Here is a 22,111-nt window from a genome sequence, read left to right on the forward strand (position 1 = left end):
TCAGTGGTAGAGGGAGTGAATGTTTGTGGACGTGGTGTCAATCAAGCGGGCTGCTTTGTCCTGGATCGTGTAAGGGCCCTTGAGCATCCAGGCAAGTGGGGAGTATTCCATCAGACTCCCGACTTGTGCCTTGTAGATCGTGGACAGGCTTTGGGGAGTCAGGAGGTGGGTTACTCATCACATGATTCCTATCCTCTGACTTGCTCTTGTAACCTGCTTTTGGGACATAAAATAACTCAGTGAGAAGGAGAATTACCCAAAAGGGCATTCAAGAAAGACAAGGGGCATAGTAAAATCAATTGAAAGTTGTCAGGAATTTTATTTTAAAATATAGGCCAAGATCTTCAAATCATAGTCTTCTGGTAACTATAATACTAAGTAACACAATAGATGCAAAACGAAACCCTTAACCAAACATTTATTACCATCATGCTGAACACAAAAAAATACGATTTGCTAGTTCAAACAAACGTGAAATGCCAATTTAGAAATGAAAGTGTTCCATTTATTACAGTTTTCAATGCTCGGCATATTAAGTATGATTTAACTGTTGCCAAATAGGTTTAGAACACTAATCTTTTGTATAAAGTAGATTTTTGTTTAGACAGAGATGTTACCACAATGCCTGATGGGATATATTTCAAAAAGAACAAAAATGTACTGTTTATCTGGAGTTTATGGAAACACTGATTCGGGCATGAAGTTTGTTAGCAAATAAGTTATGGATTTCAGGATCCTACTCTTATGTCCAGACTGTTGAATTTATTGTAAGTTAGAAGCCTCTTTAACACCTCAAGTATACAGAATACAAGTAAATGGTGGTGAAAAAGACTGTGTAGTTATGCATTTCACATCTGAGCTCTCAAAATTGTGGCCTTTTTCTAGAACAGTAAATGTGCTTCATTCATCAACATCCATCCCACAGAGCTTCAGCAAGACCTTCTGATAATCTCCTCCTACGTCATCCTGTAGGGAAAATAAAAAAGGCCATATTAGTATCAGTCATTCCACTTAGCCATTTCATTGTACTTGCCACATAGACATCTAAGCTATTGAAACTAAAAGACTCACTGGTAACCATGGACTAAGTGTACAGTTTGCCAACTGTCTCAAAAATGGAGAGTTTTCCCTATAGTTTTCTGTTCAGCCTTGCTTATGGAATAAGGTAGGCTGCAAGGCCCAGAAAATCTATCAAACAGACAACGCTAAACCTGTTTTCTACTGGTCTAAACATGAGGCAGCAGTGGGATTTTGCTAGGATAAAGACTCATTATCCCACACCTCTACATTGAGCTGCATACCACAAATGATTAAAACTGAACAGAAGTGGAGAGAGGGGTTGGCAGAATGAAGAACAGAGACAGATATCTCCCAAATTCCAAGTGAGGAGTCAGGTGTTCAACCACCTGAGCTATTGGAATAGGCTACTGGGCAAATATGATGATGAGCACAAAGGGGACTGCACACCAACTATACACCAGGCTTATTAGGCCCCCAACTTTAATGTAAATGAGGCAGTTATCTTCTAATGAGAACAGTGCTCCAGCAGAGACCAGGCAGTTCCAAATGGACTCTGCAGACTGCCTTACAAAATTGAAGTAAAAATAATACAGACAGCCCTACATCCCACCTGCATCCCCATCGTACCCCCCACCCCACCCCCCTTGTCTTTTCCACCAAGCCAGACAATTGTTCAGAGCACAAGTGGAATCCAGTGGCCCTTTGTGGACTCTCCCAAAGCACCATAAAATTATGCAAATGAGCTGATCTTGGTTTATGCAGCATCGGTAGTCCAAGTGCAGGTCTGGTACTGGGTCACCAAGGCATGATATTGGCTCTGCTGAATCTTTTTTAGTTTCCTTTTAACTACTTGTGGGGCTCATCACCAGATGCCAGAATGGGAACAGGTTAAAAACATTGCTTTCTCTAAAATGCAGTGTGAGATAAGGCTTCCTGAGCATTGATTTTGCCAGCAAATGGATAGATCCTAAATTCGGTCTAAACTCATATTTCTTGCCCAATTTCCAGTTATAATGATTTTATGACATTTTTCTCTCAAGGCTGAACATTGAACCTGCTTAAATAGGTGCAAATTAAAGCATTTCTTGGAGAGCCAAATTTCGTGGTTGAAAGGAATTAAGTTGTCTTATGAAAAGTAAATAACACAAAACATGTCCCGACTATTCATTCTCCGCCATGCCCAGATAACCCTAGAAATGGAGAATGTAGTGTCCGCCAGTAGATGTGAGGCCTTCCACAATAAGCGAAGGCTGCAAGATCTGGAGTGTTTTGCAGTCATCAGGAATAATGTTTATAATTTTCCCCTTGCTTGTGCAAAAAAGCAATCAGTACCTGGGCTGAAATTTTAACCTACTTACATCCATTCCCAGGCTTCCTTCCAAGCAGTGAGGTACGCATCTTCAAAAGGTGGAGTGCTACACAAAAAGTGAAGTGCAACTAGATATATACAGCAGTATGTGTGGAGACTGTAGCATCTTCTATTGCTGCTTACCTGTACTTCACAGACCTAAGTTATCCCAAAAAGGGAGAAAGCACTGCCAGAGTTCAAAATCTTCACAGTCTCAGTTAATGATCCTGGGTCACTTGATACTATCAGGGGGACATTGTAGTATAGTGGTAATGACTAGTAATCCAGGGGCCCAGTCTAATGCTCTGGGGACATGGATTCAAGTCCCACCATGGTAGAATTTAAATTATACATTTTTAAAATAAATTTGGAATTAAAAACTAGTCTAATGTTGACCAAAAAACTATTGTTGATTGTCATAAAAACCCATCTGTTTCACTGATGTCCTTTAGGGAAGGAAATCCGCCGTCCTTACCTGGTCTGGCCTACATGTGACTCCAGACCCACAGCAATGTGGTTGACTCTTAAATGGCCTAGCAAGCCACTCAGTTGTATCAAACTGCTACAGAGTTTGTCAGGGTAGTGTCCTAGGCCCAACCATCTTCAGCCACTTCAACAATGACCTGCCTTACACCATAAGGTCAGAAATGGGGGATGTTCGCTGATGATTGCACAATTTTCAGCACCATACACGACTCCTCAGTTACTGAAGCTGTCTGTGTCCATATGCAGCATGACCTGGACAATATTAAGGCTTGGGCTGATAAATGGTTAGTAACATTCATGCCACACAAATGCCAGGCAATGACCATCTCCAACAAGAGAGAATCTAACCATCGCTCCTTAACATTCAATGGCATTACCATCGCTGAATCCCCCACTACCAACACCCTGGGGGGCTTACCATTGACCAAAAATGGAACTGGACCAGCCATATAAAAACTGTGACTACAAGAGCACATAAGATGCTGGGAATTTTTTGGAGAGCACTCACCTCCCGACATGCCAAAGCCTGTCCACAATCAACAAGGCACAAGCCAGGAGTGTGATGGAATACTCTCCACTTGCCCAAATGAGTGCAGCTCCAACAACACTCAAGAAGCTAGACACTGTCCAGGACAAAACAGCCTGCTTGATTAGCACCCCATCCACCATCTTCAACTTTCATTCCCTTCACCACCTACACACAAGTGGCAGCAGTGTGTACCATCTACAAGATGCACTGCAAAAACTCAACAAGACTCCTTCAATAGCACCTTCCAAACCTGTGACCTCTATTACCAAGGAGGACAAGGGCAGCAGATGCATGGGAACGCCACCACCTACAAGTTCCCCATCAAGTCACACACCATTCAGCCTAGGGACTATATCACTGTTCCTTCACAGTCGCTAGGACAAAATCCTGGAACTCCTTTCCTAACAGCATGCGTGTACCTACACCACATGGACTACAGTGGTTCAAGAAGGCAGCTCACCACTACCTTCTCAAGAGCAATTAAAGATGAGCAATAAATGCTGGCTTACCCAGCAACCCCCACACCCCATGAACAAAGGGAGAAAAAATGAAAGATTGGTTTGTAGCTTTTAAGTATACAATGATTTTGGACATACCCGAATGAATGAATGCAATGATTTCCCATACAGCTTCATAAATTCAGCTTTGATGTCAATCATATCTACTTCACACCGAGTGATCATGATTCGAATGAGGCCTCTGTCATCTGTACCAATACCCTGACAGAAACAGAACAGTTAAATTCCGCGATTTTGAATATACTGAATGGTCAGAATGAAACACAAACTCGTGCACAGCTAAACAGGTATTTTTGTGCCGCCCATGCTATTTTGTACTAATGTTAACAGATATCAATGCTGTGAAATAGATTACCATTTAAGATTCATAGGGCTGAATTTTAAATATCCAAAAACCAGTGGGTTGGGGTTCGGTCAGAGGCTAGGATTTTAAAAATCTCAAACCTTGGCCTAACCCACCCATTTCCTTGGGTAATGAAGGCAGGACATGGGGTGGGCAGCCAATTTGCTTTCAGAAGGCGGGTTGGCTAAGTAAATCTTTGATGAGACTGGCAGTCTCTGACCTAACCAAATTCTGCTGTTCCCAGCAGCCGGTCAGGTTTTCCAGGCCACAGGAAACTCGGCAGCCGAGGGAAATGATGGCAGATTCAGGAAAAAGCGATGGTTTTTACAGCATTGATTGCAACCCAAAGGGAAAAGGAGTGTTTCACCCAGGCCCCTTACACCTGCAACATTTCCCCACTGCCTCAAATCACCATCACCCCATAAAGGCCTTCGGGTAAGGGATGTGTGCTGCCAGAATTGAACACCCCACCAGGGGGTTGGGAATCGCATCTACCTGGTCCAGAGGTCTGCTCTGGGGTAACCTGGGCCTAAGCGGAAGCCAAGCTTGTCACTCAGGCCAACTTCCGGGTTTCCCATCCAAAACTCCAAACCCCTGCAAACATAATCTGCCTCACTAATATCCAGGCTGTAGTACCTCACCAGTTACAACATAGAGTTAGATACAGGGCAAATCTCACCTACTGTGCCCAAAACACCTGCCCAAGCATCAATCTCGGAGAGCATGCAATGACACACCTCCGTAAGTTTTCTATTCCCAGATCAACTCTCCTCCGGCCAATCAGGTCACACTGTATAACATTTAGGAGGTAGCTACATGTCCAAATGCATGACAGACTGTCCAAACTTATTCCCCTCTCCTCACTGTCCAAGGGCCCAAACACTCATTTCAAGTGAAGCAGCATTTCAATTGCATTTCCCTCAACTTGGTCTACTGCATTCGTTGCTCCCAATGTGGTCTCCTCTACATTGGAGAGACCAAACGCAGACTGGGTGACCGCTTTGCAGAACACCTTTGGTCTGTCTGCAAGCATGACCCAGACCTCCCTGTCGCTTGCCATTTCAGCATCCCACCCTGCTCTCATGCCCACATGTCCGTCCTTGGCTTGCTGCATTGTTCCAGTGAAGCTCAACGCAAACTGGAGGAAGAGCACCTTATCTTCCGACTAAGCACTTTACAGCCTTCCGGACTGAATATTGAGTTCAACAACTTTAGATCATGAACTGTCTCCTCCATCCCCACCCCCTTTCCGATTTTCCCCCTCCTTTTTGTTTGTTCCAACAATTTATATAGATTTTTCTTTTCCTATTTCCATTATTTTTAAATGTATTTCCATCCATTGTTTTATCTCTACCTTTTAGCCTTTTTTTGATTCCTTCACCCCACCCCAGCCCCACTAGGGCTATCTGTACCTTGCTCGTCCTGCTTTCTACCCTTAATTAGCACATTCCTTAGATAATATCACCACTTTCAACACCTCTTTGTCCTTTTGTCTGTGACATCTTTTGGTTATCTCCACCTATCACTGGCCCTCTATCCAGCTCTTCTTGTCCCAACAGCACCCCTCGCCCCCCTCCGCCCCCCCCCCCCCCCCCACCGTTAAACCTGCTTATATTTCACCTTTTTTTCTATTTTTACTTAGTTCTGTTGAAGAGTCATACGGACTCGAAAGGTTAACTGTGTTCCTCTCCACAGATGCTGCCAGACCTGCTGAGTTTTTCCAGGTATTTTTGTTTTTGTCCAAACTTATATCATGCGTAGCCAGGATAAAACTCATCCATTTGTCTGGGCTGAATTTGAACCCATGTCCTGGAAGCCCTAGACAATCTTATGGAATGAAGATGCTAACCTACCACACCGTATAGCTCCCAATAATTTTTGAAAACAATTTGTAGTGGCAACGTGAAAAATAATGGGTGACATGACCACAATCAAAGTGCTGTAAACTGAAGATTGCAGATGCAACATAGGAGTATGCTTGAAGTTCGTTAGAATACACGAAAATGCATAAAATATGGACATTTAACTTAGTTTTGTCCTGTATCTTTTAAAGGTTTTCAAAATATTCAACAAAAAGGAATTTACAAATTTTAAGAAAGGACAATACGTAAATCTAAAAGGCATAATCGAAAAGACTGGATAAACTTTTTTTTTCCTTTTAGACTTTAGCTATTTAAGAAATGGATGTCCTTAGGACCATTAAATATTCTAATTAAATATTGGGAATTTGAAGCCATCGTCGTCAGCCACAAACTCGGTAACTGATTCTATCCCTTTTCTTTGCCACTGTTGGAGCTTGAACTGGACTGTTCACAACTTTGGCATCCTATTGCACCCCAAGATGGGCTTCTGTCCCCATTGCCTTTCCATTGTAAAGCCCACCTATTTCCACCTTCATAACATTGCCCAGTTGCTGCTGAATCTCTAATTCACCCTTTTGTTAGCTCCAGACTCGACTACAGCAATGCTCGCCTGGCTGGCCTCCCTCCATGAACTTCAGCTCACTTAAAACTCTGCTGCCCACATCCCAACTCACACCAAGTCCCATTCACCCCATCACCCCTGTGCTCGCTGACCTATATTGCTTCCCAGACTGACACCACCTCAAATGATGCTCATCCTAGCGTTCAAATCTCTCCGTGGTTTCACCTCTGCTTATCCTGTGACATCAATAGCTTTCCAACTCTTTGAGAACTCTTGTGTTCTTCCAATTCTGGCCTCTTAAACATCCCCGATTTCCTTTAGCCCACCTTGAGTTATCTAGACCCTAAGCTCTGGAATTCCACCCCTAAAACTCTCTGCCTGTCTACGTCCCTCTCCTTTAAAATCACAGAAACGTTATGGCTCAGGAAGTGGTCGTTTGGTCCATTGTGTTTGCATAGCTCTCCAAATGAGCAACTCACCTAGTACCATTTCCCCACCTTCCACCATAACCCTGCACATTCTTCCTTTCAGATAACAGTCCCTTTTGAATGCTTCAATTGAATCTGCCTCCACCACACTCTCAGACAGTGCATTCCAATTCCTAATCACTTGCTGCATAAAAAGGTTTCTCCTCATATCGCTTTTGCCTTTTTTGCTAATTACTTTAAGAGGCTTCTTAGAATCTCTCTCTTTACATCAAGTTTTTGAGATTCGCTCTAAAACCCAATTATGTGGATCAGCACCAGATTTTTTCTGATTATGCTCCCCTGAAGCAGCTTGGGGTATTTTACAAAATTACTAAAGTGCTATATAATTATAAGTTGCTGTTGTTGTTGGGTGTTTATTTTCTAAAAGTGCTAAAGCAAATAAAAGGGTTTATTCATACTTCTAAATTATATATCATATCATTCCACATGCCAAATGAAATAAGTTTTCTTTGTTTATAGTGCTATACTAATGACTATACTAATGGACATGCAAGTTACACAAAAGCAGACCAGTATTCCTCATCTTGTTTATTTGGTGTTTAACAACATCATAAATGTTGATATATTTGGTTTCAAAGCACTCCACTGACTCAGACCAAAAAAAGACTCCATTGTTCTCTGAGTAGGTGGGGTGACTGTAAAGTAAAATGGTTGCTTTACTGCTTCAACATCCTGTGTTGTTAGAATTGGCTCAATAAGAATATGCAATTCTTATTATATTAGCTCATAACTTGGGCTGTAAGAGTAGGCACAGTAGGTGAACATTTCTCATAGACATCAACATCTGGATTACATGAATTACCATTGCGCTAACAACTGGATATATCTCATTTGAACTGCTGAATGGACTGTTTTGTATTTATAAATCCCAATCTGGTCACATTTGGCTAGAAGCCCAAGTCAAAGGAAACAAAGCAGAAAAGATAAGAATCTCTCTGAAGTTCTGAGAAAAGGTCAGAAGGAGAGGGGTGCAGACTCTATAATGAAAAGCTTGCATTACTGAATGACAATTGAATTCTATTCAACATCAGTATTGAAAGAGAATTGATGATGAAGACAGGTAAACGCCCAAGATTTGATCACCAACATTTTGATATTTTCAGATGGGATTGTTTAATAGTTAGCACATCCACTTATGCTTCACCTTTTCCATTTTATGGACAAAACCTTAGTGAGGTGTCAAGGATCTCGCCTGCTGGCTGCAGAACCCATGAGAGAGCTAAGCTGCCTCTTTTCGGTAGGTCCTGCCAAACCATGTGCCAATCAGGTAGTGGTGAGGCCAGCAGCAGGCCTTCCCCTGGAATCAAGACCTTGGGGGCAGAAGTCTCGCCTACTGAGAGCTGCCAGCCAATCAGAGGCCTGTAGTCCGTACTCAGCAGTGCCCCAGCAGTGACCATGGCTGCTGCCGGAAGGGCAAACACTGGGGTCCCAGGATCACGAAGCGACCTTGGCCACAGATAAATAATGTGGGGTGGGAGATTGGGCGGGGGTGAGTTCCAGGCAGTGGGTGTGGGTAGGGTGGTTGGCAGCAAGGGCAGGTGGTGGCTCATAACCCGCCCCATCCTTCCCAATGTCTTTGATTGAGAGACAGCCTCCCTGGAAATGATGAGCTGGCCACATGGTTTTAGCTGCCATGCACATCACATGGCGACAGGCCAATCACTGGGTTAATACCAGTAACAGCGGGATGAGGCCCTTAAGTGATCATTGATTGGTCACTTAAAGGCCTCAATTGGCAGGGGATGGGAAGATCGACCATGAGTCTCCCAGCCCATAACTTAATTCTGGCGGAGGTGAGAAGATGGTGGGATTCAGGTCTGCCACCACCCGCCTAAGTAAATGCTCTTCCTGCCTTTAGGTTTGCCACCAGAGAGCAGAAGATTCCTTTCAATGGAGTGTCCCCTCACTTCAATAGATGAGTGTGCACCAAAGGAAAAAAATGGCTTACAGAGATAGGGAGGGCTAAGGCCATGAGGGGTAAGATCGTGAAGGGATTTAAAAACAAGGATGAGAATTTTAAAATCAAGATCTTGTTTGACCAGGAGCTAATGTAGGTCGGCAAGCACAGAGGTGATAGGGAAATGTGCCTTGGTGCAAGTTAAGATACAGACAGTAGAGTTTTGAATGACCTCAAGTGTATTGAGAGTAGAATTGAGAGTGGGAGACAAGCCAGGAGAGTATTGGAATATCTAGTGGTAACAAAGGCATGAATGAGGGTTTCAGCAGCACGTGAGCTGAAACAAGGCAAATTTATGAAGATGGAGTTAAACAGTCTTAGTGTTGTTGCAAACATGAGGTCGGAAGCTCATCACGAAATCAAATGTGACACCAAGGTTGCAGGCAGACTGGCTTAATCTCAGACTGTTGCCAGGGGAAAGGATGGAGCTGGTAGCTAGGGAACAAAGTCTGGAATGGGGACTGTAACAATGGTTTTAGTCTTCCCAATATTTAAATGGAGGAAACTTCTGTTCATCCAGCACTAGATGTCAGATCAGCAGTCTGATAATTTGGCAAAAGCGGAGGAGTCAAGAGAGGTGGTGGTGAGGCAGATCTGGGTGTCATCAGCATATATGTGAAAACTAAGACGGTACTTTTAGATCATGTCAGCATGAGGGGCAGCATGTAGATGAGAAATAGGAGGGGACCAAGGATAGATTCTTGGGTGACGCCAAAGGTAACGATGCGGGGACAAGAAGAGAAGCCATTCCAAGTGATTTGCTGGCTATGATTAAATAGATAAGATTGGAATCGGCTGAGAGCAGTCCAACCCAGCTAAATGACAGTGGAGAGGCATTGGAAGAGGATGGTGTGATGAAACATGTCAAAGGCTGCAGGCAGGTCAAGAATGATGAGGGAATGTTTACTTGTGTCATAGTCACATAGGATGTCATTTGTGACTTTGGTAAGAGCTGTTACTGTGGCAGGATTGGAAACCTGATTGAAGGGATTCAATCAGGTTTCAAAGGGTTTCAGGAAAGATGGAAACAGATTAGGGAGGTGACAACACATTCAAAGATTTGAAAGGAAAGGGAAGGTTGGAGATCAGACAGTAGCTTACAAGGACAGTTTGGTCAAGGGCTTGTTTTTTTGAGGAGTGGGGTGATGATAGTAGATTTAAAGGAGAGGAACAACACCTGAAGAGATAGAGAATGCTAACACTATTAGCTTCATGGGGGCAGGAACTCTGAAATTGTTGAGACAAAACCGCAATATTGTTACAATTGTGCATAATGGAGACAAGTTAATTAAAACAAAAACCTTTTTTGATGCTTACCGACATCGTTTCATAAAGCTTTGTTGCAAAAAATCTAGCTGGGTTCTTTGCGTATTGCACTATCGTGAACAAAAGATAAAAAACATAATGTAAATAAATGAGGAACACAACTATTGAAAAAGGATAAGGCCTTTCATGTGCCTTTCATGTAAAGCTTGTTGACTAAGCCAAAAAATCTGTCCTAATATAATTTTCGTATACTTTATTGGGGAATGGATATACAGAGAAAGATCAGTGGCAAGACACATTTAAATGTTTTGTTCTTTTGCAGCACTGGGGAGATTGGTTTTAAAAGACTTTATAACCCTGATGAAATAGGACAGGGAAATATTTTCCGTTTAAGATTCCCCAATTATATAAAATGGTAGAAAATATTAAATAATCCAGTCCCTTCAGGTACTGCATAACACAAATGGATTTGTACATCAGTAGAATCCAAAATACTTATATTTGATTTATACAGAACCTGATTACACAAAGCAGTATCTTGTACTGTGCATTATTTTTGAAGTTTAGGAACTGTTAGGCTGGAAAAGTGGAAGCCACTCCATAGGCTAAGTCAGAGAAAAAAAAAACAACTTTGGACTGCCTGAAAAGCTAATCCAAAGTCACTTGAGCAAGAAAGATTTTCCTACAAAACATCAGTTATTGAACTTGCAGACAATCAATTACTTCTGAACATCCTGAGAATGTGAAAAGCACTTTGGATCAACCCAAGGGTCAGCCAATTCCTTTCTCAGTTATTTTCTGTTCCTTCCTGCCTGTAGGCCTGTAACTTTTAGCTCGAACAGAAAATTAGGAATACAAGCGGCAGATTTGGAGTGAAGTAGATAGCTGCACATATGGACATAGCATAGGATAATCATACCTCTTAAATAAACATTTGAAGGTCATTCTGGAAACTTACATTGTTCTTCATTGATGCACCACCACAACTTACAACGTTAAATGCACTGTACGAATGTAAGACATCCCCAAGGTGCTTCACAGAACTGTTAAAACTAAATTTGACACACAGCAGCTATTAGGGCAAAAGGCCAAAAGTTTGGTCTCTAAAGAGCAGAGATAAATGGTAAAGTGGCTTAGGAAGGAATTTCCAGAGTTTAGAACCTCAGCATCTGAAAATATAGCCAAGAGTAGTGGAGGATTAAAATCTGGGAATGCGCATAAAACCAGATTGGGGGAGGGTAGATATCTTGGGGGGGTTGTAGAACTAAAGATAGGAAGAGGTGGGCCATGGACAGAGGAGGAGGAGGGAGGGGTAAACAAGGACGAGAATTTTAAAATTGATATGCTGCTCAACAAGGGGCCAATGTCGGTCAGGGAGCATGAGGTTAATGGGGGAAACAGGACTTTGTACAAATTAAGACATGGGCAGACTTTTACATAACTCAAGTTTTTGGAGGGTGAAAGGTGGGAAGCCAATTATGAGTGCATTGGAATAATCTACAGGTAATGTATGAATGAAGGTTTGAGCAACATTCAAGCTGCGGCAGGGCTCAGGTAGTCAGGCAATGTCACAGAGTGGAAGTATCCAGCCTTACTGATGGTGCGGCTATCTGGCCAGAAGCTCTCCTCAGGGTTAAATATGACACCGAGGTTGTGCAAAGTCCTGTTCAACCTCAGTCAGTTGCAAATGAGGATAAATTCAGTGGCTAGGGAACACAGAACTCGTGGCAAGAACTGAAGGCAGTAGGTGAAATTTTCTCAACTTGGTTCCTGATCAAAGGATGAGACCATTAGTGTGTCAGGAACCCATTGATTGCTTCAGTGGGCTTTGCCACAGTTCTTTAACTGAGCTATGACATTAACATTTCACCTCCAAGTTCCCTAGCCAATAGGGAGGGGTGCAGGGTGATGCATCGGTCCTGTCAAAGGATGGATTTATAACCAAAAAGACCCCAGCCTGGGCACCCCCTGACTGGCATCCCCTCCAGCACCTTAAACATTCACTCCCTCTACTACCAATACACAGTGGCAACAGTGTGTACCATCTACAAGTCCATTGCAGCAACTCACCAAGGCTCCTGTGACAGCACCTTCCAAACCCATGACCTTGATGAGATGAGCAGCTGCATGGGAACCCCACCATTTGCAAGTTCCCCTCCAAGCCACACACCATCCTGGTGTGGAAATATATTGCCGTTCCTTCACTGTCGTTGGGTGAAAATCCTGGGACTCCCTTCCGAAAAACATTTGGGTGTACCTACACCACATGGACTGCAGCAGTTCAAAAACGTAGCTCTCCACTATCTTCAAGGGAATGGGCAATAAATGTTAGCCTAACCAGCAAAACCCATATCCCATGAATAAATAAATGGGTTAGGATGGCTCAGCTGTACGTGGATTTTTAAGGACGCAGCAACCACAGGAGAGAGGAGAGGAGACCTGGGAAGGCAGTTCCCTGGGAGTCTTACTTTTACCTGGAGGTCCTGCTTCAGGATCTGAGGGACTGCAGAGGGTTGATGTTTGCCAAGGACAGGAGAAAGAGGACAGCCTTTCAAACCAAGCAGGTCAGGGTGGAACTGGCTGAGGAAGTCAGCAGAAGCATGGTCCCTTCAACTTGGGGACAGTGCAGCAAGAGAATCCAGGACCCTAGGAGGCAGGAAACTTGGAGTGGTATACAAATTTTACGTGCCAAGCTCCACACACTGACCTTCCCCGTGTTGTCCTGCATAGCACTCCTCAGAACAACGCACCTTGCAGCTGCAATCATTCCTTTCTGTCCAGGCACCTTATATTCCCATCTGAACAGCCAACACTCACGCTCACCCTCATTCTATTACCCTCTTGCATGTCTCACTGATAACCTCCGCAAATGCTGTCCTTTTCTAGTATCCACACGAGCCATTAATAGCTCTCATAACTTCTGATTTCTCTCCTTGCAGGGGAAGTCAGAGGCATAAGAGGGTGGACCTCCTGTGACAGGAACCTTGATAGCGATTGGCAATGCATGTCCACCTAGTCCACTGGGAAGGAGATCTTGTTCCAGGAAGCTGATGTCAGCAACAACCAGCTATGAAAATCCAAGACTCCTCAGCCTCTGGTTCTCACACATCCTGTGACCATCCTTAACAAAAATAAAAATACCTGGAAAAACTCAGCAGGTCTGGCAGCATCTGCGGAGAGGTACACAGTTAACGTTTCGAGTCCGTATGACTCTTCACCAGAACTAAGTAAAAATAGAAAAGAGGTGAAATATAAGCTGGTTTAAGTGGGGTGGGGGGTGGGGTGTAAAGCTGGATAGAGGGCCAGTGACAGGTGGAGATAGCCAAAAGATGTCATAGATAAAAGGACAAAGAGGTGTTAAAGATGGTGATATTATCTAAGAAATGTGCTAATTAAGGGTAGAAAGCAGGACAAGCAAGGTACCGATAGGCCTAGTGAGGGTGGGGTGGGACGAAGGGAAGGGATCAAAATGGGCTAAAAGGTAGAGATAAAACAATGGATGGAAATACACTTAAAAATAATGGAAATAGGTGGGAAAAGAAAAATCTATATAAATTATTGGGGAAAAAAAGGGTGGGATCGGAAAGGGGGTGGGGATGGAGGAGGTGACCATTCTTTCCGTCCTGAGGAGCAGCACATGGCTGAGGTGAAGGCGGCTGCTGCTGGTGTTGCTACTGCTTGTGTTGGTGGTATTGCTGCTCCCCTTGCTCTTCCGAAGTGTAAGGTACAGCTGTAAAAGCTGCTGCCTTGCCATGGTGAAGGCTGGCAGCAAGGAAGTGCAACTGAAGGTGAGTGAAGTACAAGACAGGTGAAGTGACTTCCCAGAAGATGGCAATCATGTGTCAAGTACTGAAAACACTTTGAGAAGGAGTATGGTAAGCAGTAACCTTGCCATCAGTTTCACTGATCAAAGCCTTCCCAACCCATCAGTTTCAATGAAGAAGCACTCCCCAATGTGCACCTGCCTAATTGACCTTGGTGACGTTGACTACTCAGGAAATAGGTCCTTTGGCTGTTAATGCCAGAATCCTTGGTAACTTAATAACTAATTTGTACATTTAAATGCCTTACCCAACAGCCGCACAGGAATTCCCTTCAAACCCATCCATGTAAAGCCAGGAAGAGGGCAGGATAATGTTGGAATCCTGACCCAACATCACTTTTTGAGGATTTAACTCCCCCATGCACCCAAATCTACCTCTCTTTGCCTAGTAAATTCCCTCCAATAGGTTCAGTCTTTCCAATATTCAGTTGTTAGCAATTTCTGCTCATCCAGTTTTGGATGACCTTCAAAGGCTTACAATTCACAATTTTATTTGTAATTATACATTCTACAAGTATAGACCTAGTGTGAAAACAAAGTAATTCTTACCCAGGGCTAGCATTCCCATTTGGAATGTGCCAGACATTTCATCTTTAATTGTATCTTCAATATCTTTGTTAGTTAGTTGATAGTATTCTTCAAACACTACAAGCAAAGAGAGAGGAATCTATATTTAGAAAATTGAAGATATTATCAGCAACCTTTCCACATTATCAAAATTTTAAATTGCTACAAGAGCCAATAGTTGATTAAACAAAGTGTATTTCACATTTGATAAAATTGAAGTTACCAATGAATTCACTGATAGAGGATTAATAGGGTAGATTTTACAAATTTACACTCCCAGTAAGAGACTTGCTTGACAAGAGCACATAATGTAGAATCAGGTCAAAGGTTAGTGTAGCTGATTCACAGCACTCCCAATTTCTCACCATTAACCAATCACTATAAATCTCAACTCTACACAACTCCATGCCAGGAATGCAACCTCACAAAGTATAATCTTGTATTGCTCTCAATCATCTTACTCAACGACAGACACTTCAAATATAAGTCTTTTGCATTCAATTTCTCTCTCAGGGAGAGGACAAAGTTATTTTCTCATGATAGCTCACAGTGCTTTGTGCAACACCTTCAAATCATCAGATTACTTGGAGGGAAATTTGAATTCTCAGTGCAGAGGATTCTCCTGGATAAAATGCCGAATGCAGTCAAACCAAATCTGACCAGTAGCTTTAAAGAACACAGCAATTTGTGACTGTGGAGAGATGGTTAAGAGCATACATTGAGCATTAACAATGAGTGCCAAAGTATTAGAGTACAGGCTCGATTTCCTGCATACAAATCTACAGCTCTCTGAAAGGAAAGGTGGAGAGTCACATCAAAGCACTTGTGCATACAGAACAACTTATATTTATATAGCACCTTTAACAAAATAAAATGGCCCAAAGCTAGTCACAGGATCATTGCAAAACATATCACCAAACCACCTAAGGAAAACATAGATCAGATGAGACTAAACCGGATGAGGTCAGTAGCTACAGAAGGGAGTTTGAGGCAAGGACTGAAAACAATGGCTTCAGTCTTCCCAACATTGACAACAGCATTGATAAGTCATCCATTTGCCATTTTACCTGAGAATGGTAAATGGCATGATGAGACTTGCCAAAGGGATGGGAAGAAAATATTAATCCAGTAGAGGCTGCATATTATATGCATCCATAGGAACAGGTTACTATAATTGGTTGAAAATTTCAGCCAGTAGCAGAAAAAAAAAACAGGGTGAGGTTTCTAAGATCAAGGAAGCTTGCAACTTAGATTCTTTAACACTATATTTACCATCTTCACAGTGGTACCTGTGAGTTTAAGACAGGGATATCAAACTGAGCAGGAAATTCCAGAGCTTAGGGCCTGGACAGCTGAAGATACAGCCAACAAATGGTGGAGTGACGAAAATCAGGGATGCTCAAGAGATGCTGCTAGTTAGGATACCGACAGCAGAATTTTAGATGAACTCAAGTTTCTGGCCAGTTTACTAGTCACCAGGGTCTACACACAGTCCTGGATATGTAGGTTGGAACCTCTGCTCTAGATGATAACTCTCACTACTTTGCAATCATTTGCTGTTGGCCAAAAATACAAAGTGTGGACATTACACCTCCCAAATTCTCAAAAACATACAATACCAGAACAGGACAGCCACTTCACAGAAGTGCAGCTTCTCTTTCAGAAATTAAAACTGCTAGTTGTTATGATCACAGCCAATGTTATTTGCTGAGCAGGCAAAATTCCAGAGGGAAACTTATCTTATCTTTTTTTGCATTTTGAAAACGAGGGGAAAACTACTGATCCCAAAAGCATAGAATCCCACTGACACATTTAGGATTTTAGAATTAAAAAGATTTATTAACAAGAAGGGGGAAAAAACATAAGCACACAAGATTAAAGTGAAATAGTTAAATCAGTTTTACAAAACATCCACACCCCACACCTCCAAGTAAAAAGCTCATTTGGTCAGAACACACAAGTAAGCCACTTGGCAACAGCCTCCCTGATAGATTTTTAACCATAAAATCCATTAATACTACCCAAGGCAATAACTGCTGCCACTTTAAAGTACACAACATGACTTCTCATTCTCTTCCACTCTGCCTTGGAAATCCAAAAGAAGGTTCGGAAACAGAATGCTTTCTGAAAACAAAGACTTCTCCGGCTTGAAAACTCGATGGCTGCATCAAATTCACAACTTTCACACCTTCTCCCAGCACAGATCTGGGTCTCAGGGCATTTCCCCCACACAGCCACCACAACTCAGCTAAACATTTTTCCCTTTCATCTTAGATTCCATTGTTCTAAACCACCTCTATGAATTCAGCTTTTCCAAAACATAAAAATCTTTCATGTCTTCGTATTGACTCCACTTTCGAGTCAAATAAAATTTAATAACCTTCCCTTGCTTATTTATGAAACCATTGTTGGCTATAAAAGTTCCTTATCACTTCTAAATTCCCCTTTGAAATTTAACAGCTGAAAAGTCAAGTCCCTACCCATTGCCTAATGCAAATTTCAAACCCAACCTATTTACTTAAAATCCAACTTCATCATAGCCTCTCATTACAAACGCATGATACACACACTCTTAAAGAATACCACCACATTTCCGAAAATGTTTTTAAAAATAACATTCATCTTCACGTAGTACAATATTTATATGTCTGGTGATGCCAGAAAATTACCATCAGGACATAGACCATACACCCAGAAATCAAGTGCAGTTTCCTACTATTCAATTTAAAATATAAATCAATCTGCATAAGGTTTTGTTAGCCAAATTGTCATTCAAATTTAAATATCTTCTGGAAGTGGACCAACTCTCTAAGATATAAAAAGATTGTGACCCAGAACCTTTCAACCTGCAATATCAGAACTGTATGGCAAGCACATTTATTGGGTTTAGACCACTTGAACATAAAACATAAAAGATAATATTTTGTATCATTTTTTGTAGCTTCAGAATTGTTAATTGACCTTGATTTTCACTGGTTCCCTTTCGTTTCCAGTGAGTTTAAAAAAAAATGGTTCAGCACAATAACAAGGCAGTACAGGCCCCAGGGCTTTTCAGCAGGATGAGTAAACATGAATTACATTCTACAGGGAGTGTCAGCTTACTGGTTAGCAGGGCTCTACGCTGCAATTAATATTCTCATTTAACTGCCACGTCATTTTAGCAACTATGCCCAACAATGAAACACTTAGCTGTACTACACTTATGCAACCATTTTAGTGAATCTAAAATGATAATGTTTCACAATAGAACTCATGCAGTGTGCAAAGTTGTTAACTGTTGGATTGCCAGCAGACGCACAAACTCTTGTGACCAGATCAATCTATACTGAAGAAAACAGGGAACTACTTGTCAAGGGAAGAAATTAATAAGTGGCCCTGTAAGCAGCCAGACAAGTAAAACTACTTTACTACGCTTGAAGGATTAACACATTATTACACATGCTACATACTAAACTTGTCATTGTGTATCACAATGTTTAAACAAAATATGTAAATTTACAACTAGATTGATAAAAAGGATGAGCGAACTCTGGTTTCCAAAAAAATATGAATCTGTATAGAAACACTGTATGGAAGCTTAATTTCACACAAGAATTATAGATTGTGTCTTTATTGAACAACATTGGGAAGTTTTTTTTAACAACAGAGTAGGTACAGCTGAATTCGCAACTGTGTTAAATAACATCTACAGCACAGGAACAGTGCTCTTGGCCCAACTGCTCCACACTGGTGTTTATGCACCTCTTTGGCCTTTCCTACTTGAATGAATTAGCTCATCCCATCCTGCCCCTACATTCTTTTTCTCCACCCTCCCTCATGTATCTATCAAGCCACACTTGGATGTGTCAATATTACCTGCTTCAGTCATTCCATGTGGCAGGTTCCACATTCTCATCACTCTATGCACTTTCATGGTGGTAAAATGTCGTGCAATAAAAAGGCACCATAATTGATTTTTTTTTCCATAATCATTTTCGACCGTGAGTAATTTTGGGAAACGGGTACAAGTCAGGAGTTCATGGTATGTTTAGGTTTCTTGGGAAAATCTATTTCTGCTGCAGAGCAAACGTGTAGCTCAAATAATTTATATGCTGGAAGATGCAAAGTCCAAGAGATATTCTGAAATGTTGCCCAACCTACATTGGGATGGAACAAGTAGACACTGATAGATCCTTTTCTAGGCAGATAAAATGTATTAAGGGTGCAATGGAGTAGTGGTATTGTCGCTGGACTAGTAATCCAGAGATCCAGGGTAATGGGAATCCTGCCACAACAGATGTGGAATTTGAATTAAATAAAAATCTGAAATTAAAAGTCTAATGATAACCATGAAACCACTGTCGATTGTTGTAAAAACCCATCAGGTTCACTAATGTCCTTTGGGGAAGGAAATCTGTCATCCTTACCTGTACACAAAAAGCAGGACAAATCCAATCCAGCCAATTACCGTCCTATCAGTCTATTCTTGAACATCAGTAAAGTAATGGAAGGGTTAAAAACAAAAAACTGCAGATGCTGGAAATCCAAAACAAAAACAGAATTACCTGGAAAATCTCAGCAGGTCTGGCAGCATCGGCAGAGAAGAAAAGAGTTGACGTTTCGAGTCCTCATGACTCTTCCACAGAACTGAGTGAATATAAGGAGAGGGGTGAAATATAAGCTGGTTTAAGGTGGGGTGGGGGGGAGAGAAGTTGGGGGGGTGGTGTGGTTGTAGGGACAAGCAAACAGTGATAGGAGCAGATAATCGAAAGATGTCACAGACAAAAGAACAAAAGAACAAAGAGGTGTTGAAGGTGGTGATATTATCTAAACGAATGTGCTAATTAAGAATGGATGTTAGGCACTCAAGGTACAGTTCTAGTGGGGGTGGGGTGGAAAGACTAGAGGGGCATAAAAAACTTAAAAATAATGGAAATAGGTGGAAAAAGAAAAATCTATATAAATTGTTGGAAAAAACAAAAGGAAGTGGGAAGAAACAGAAAGGGGGTGGGGATGGAGGAGGGAGTTCAAGATCTAAAGTTGTTGAATTCAATATTCAGTCTGGAAGGCTGTAAAGTGCCTAGTCGGAAGATGAGGTGCTGTTCCTCCAGTTTGTGTTGGGCTTCACTGGAACAATGCAGCAAGCCAAGGACAGACATATGGGCAAGAGAGCAGGGTGGAGTGTTAAAATGGCAAGCAACAGGGAGGTTTGGGTCATTCTTGCGGACAGACCGCAGGTGTTCTGCAAAGCGGTCGCCCAGGTTACGGGAAGGGGTCATCAATAGTGCTATCAGGCAGCACTTGCTTGGTAATAACTTGCTCACTGATACCCAGTTTGGGTTCCGCCAGGGTCTCTCAGCTCCTGACTTCATTAAAACCTTGATTCAAACATGGACAAAAGAACTGAACTCCCGACATAGTGACTGCCCTTGACATCAAGGCTGCATTTGATCAATTGCGGCATCAAAGAACCCTAGCAAAACTGGAGTCAGTGGGAATCAGGGGAAACCTCTCCACCGGTTGGAGTCATACCTAGCACAAAGGAAAATGGTTGTGGTTGTTGGAGGTCAGTGATCTCAGCTCCAGGACATTACTGCAGGAGTTCCATCTTCAGCTGCTTCATCAATGACCATCCTTCCATCATAAGGTCAGAAGTGGGGATGTTCGCTGATGATTGCACAATGCTCAGCACTATTCGTGACTCCTCAGATACTGAAGCAGTCCATGTCCAAATGCAGCAAGATCTGGACAATATCCAGACTTGAACTGACAAATGTGCCGCAAGTGTTACTTTCCACAAGTATCAGGCAATGACCATCTCAACAAGAGAGAATCCAACCATCACCCCTTGATGTTCAATGGCATTACCATCAACGAATGCCCCACCATCAACATCCTGGGGGTTACCATTGACCAGAAACTGAACTGGACTAGCCATATAAATACTGTTGTTACAAAAGCAGGTCAGGGGCTAGGAATCATGCAACTAGTGACTCACCTTCTGACTCCCCAATCCACCATCTACAAGGCAGAAGTTGGGAATGTGATGGAATACTCGCTACTTGCCTGGATGAGTGCAGCTCTAACAACATTCAAGAAGCTTGACACAGTCCAGGACAAAGCAGCCCACTTGATTGGCGCCACATCCACAAACATTCACTCCCTCCACCACCGACGCACAGTAGCAGCAGTGTGTACTGTCTACAAGATGCACTGCAAGAATTCACCAAGGCTCCTTCGACAGCACCTTCCAAACCCACCACCACTACCATCTAGAATGGCAAGGGCATCAGATAGATGGGGACACTGCCACCTGGAAGTTCCCCTCCAAGTCACTCATCATCCTGACTTGGAAATATATCACCATTCCTTCAATGTCATTGGGTCAAAATCCTGGAACTCCCTTTTTAACAGCACTATGGGTGTACCTACACCGCCAGGACCGCAGCAGTTCAAGGAGGCAGCTCACCACCACCTTCTCAAGGGCAACTAGGGATGGGCAATAAATGGCTCAGCCAGTGAAGCCCACATCTCGTGAATGAATTTTTAAAAAAGCACTGATAGATTGGATTTTACATAGTCCATGGAAGAATTGGTTCATGAGTTGAATAACTTTTCTCATGCTTAATTCAAGTTAGGAGAGACAATGGGGAGGTGCTGAAGGTACAGTCCTTGCATATATAAATGCTAATTATTGTTCCTGGCCAATTTCCAAGAAAGTCGTTTTGATGGCAGGGGCTTGTGACTATTGCCTCATCCAATTGTGATATGCTCTCTTTATAAAAAGGTCTTCTAAATAAGACCATAAGACATAGGAGCAGAAATTAGGCCATTTGGCCCATCGAGTCTGCTCTGCCATTCAATCATGGCTGATAAGTTTCTCAACCCCATTTTCCCACCTTCGTCCCGTAATCTTTGATCCCCTTACAAATCAAGAACCTAACTATCTTGGTCTTAAATACACTCAATGACCTGGCCTCCACAGCCTTCTATGGCAATGAATTCCATAGATTCACCACTCTCTGGCTAAAAAAATTTCTCCTCATTTCTGTTCTAAAAGTTCTTCCCTTTACTGTGAGGCTGTGCCCTCGGGTCCTAGTCTCTCCTACTAATGGAAACATCTTCCCCACGTCCACTCTATCCAGGCCTTTCAGTGTTCTGTAAATTTCAATCAAATCCCCCATCATCCTTCTAACCTCCATCGAGTATAGACCCAGAGTCCTCAAACGCTCCTCATATGTTAAGCCTTTCATTCCTGGGATCATTCTCGTGAACCTCCTCTGGACCCTCTCCAGGGCCAGAACATCCTTCCTGAGGTACGGGGCCCAAAATTGCTCACAATATTCTAAATGTGGTCTGACCA

The 22,111-nt window shown here is 42.4% G+C and overlaps 1 protein-coding gene across 1 annotated transcript in view; it reads right to left on the bottom strand.

Moving 5' to 3' along the window:
- Positions 1 to 295: 295 nt before the first annotated feature.
- Positions 296 to 22,111, bottom strand: part of LOC121270860 (annexin A4-like) — a 40,741-nt gene continuing 18,925 nt past the window's right edge. Inside the window, exons 9-12 of the mRNA XM_041176403.1 lie at positions 14,752 to 14,847; positions 10,431 to 10,489; positions 3,980 to 4,102; positions 296 to 966 (exon numbers count right to left, since the gene is read on the bottom strand). Coding sequence (XP_041032337.1) covers positions 901 to 966; positions 3,980 to 4,102; positions 10,431 to 10,489; positions 14,752 to 14,847 — 344 coding nt within the window. The 3' untranslated portion in view covers positions 296 to 900. The remainder of the gene's footprint in view (positions 967 to 3,979; positions 4,103 to 10,430; positions 10,490 to 14,751; positions 14,848 to 22,111) is intronic.

The sequence above is a fragment of the Carcharodon carcharias genome, chromosome 28 (genome assembly GCF_017639515.1).
Source record: "Carcharodon carcharias isolate sCarCar2 chromosome 28, sCarCar2.pri, whole genome shotgun sequence".
Taxonomy (NCBI): Eukaryota; Metazoa; Chordata; class Chondrichthyes; order Lamniformes; family Lamnidae; genus Carcharodon; species Carcharodon carcharias.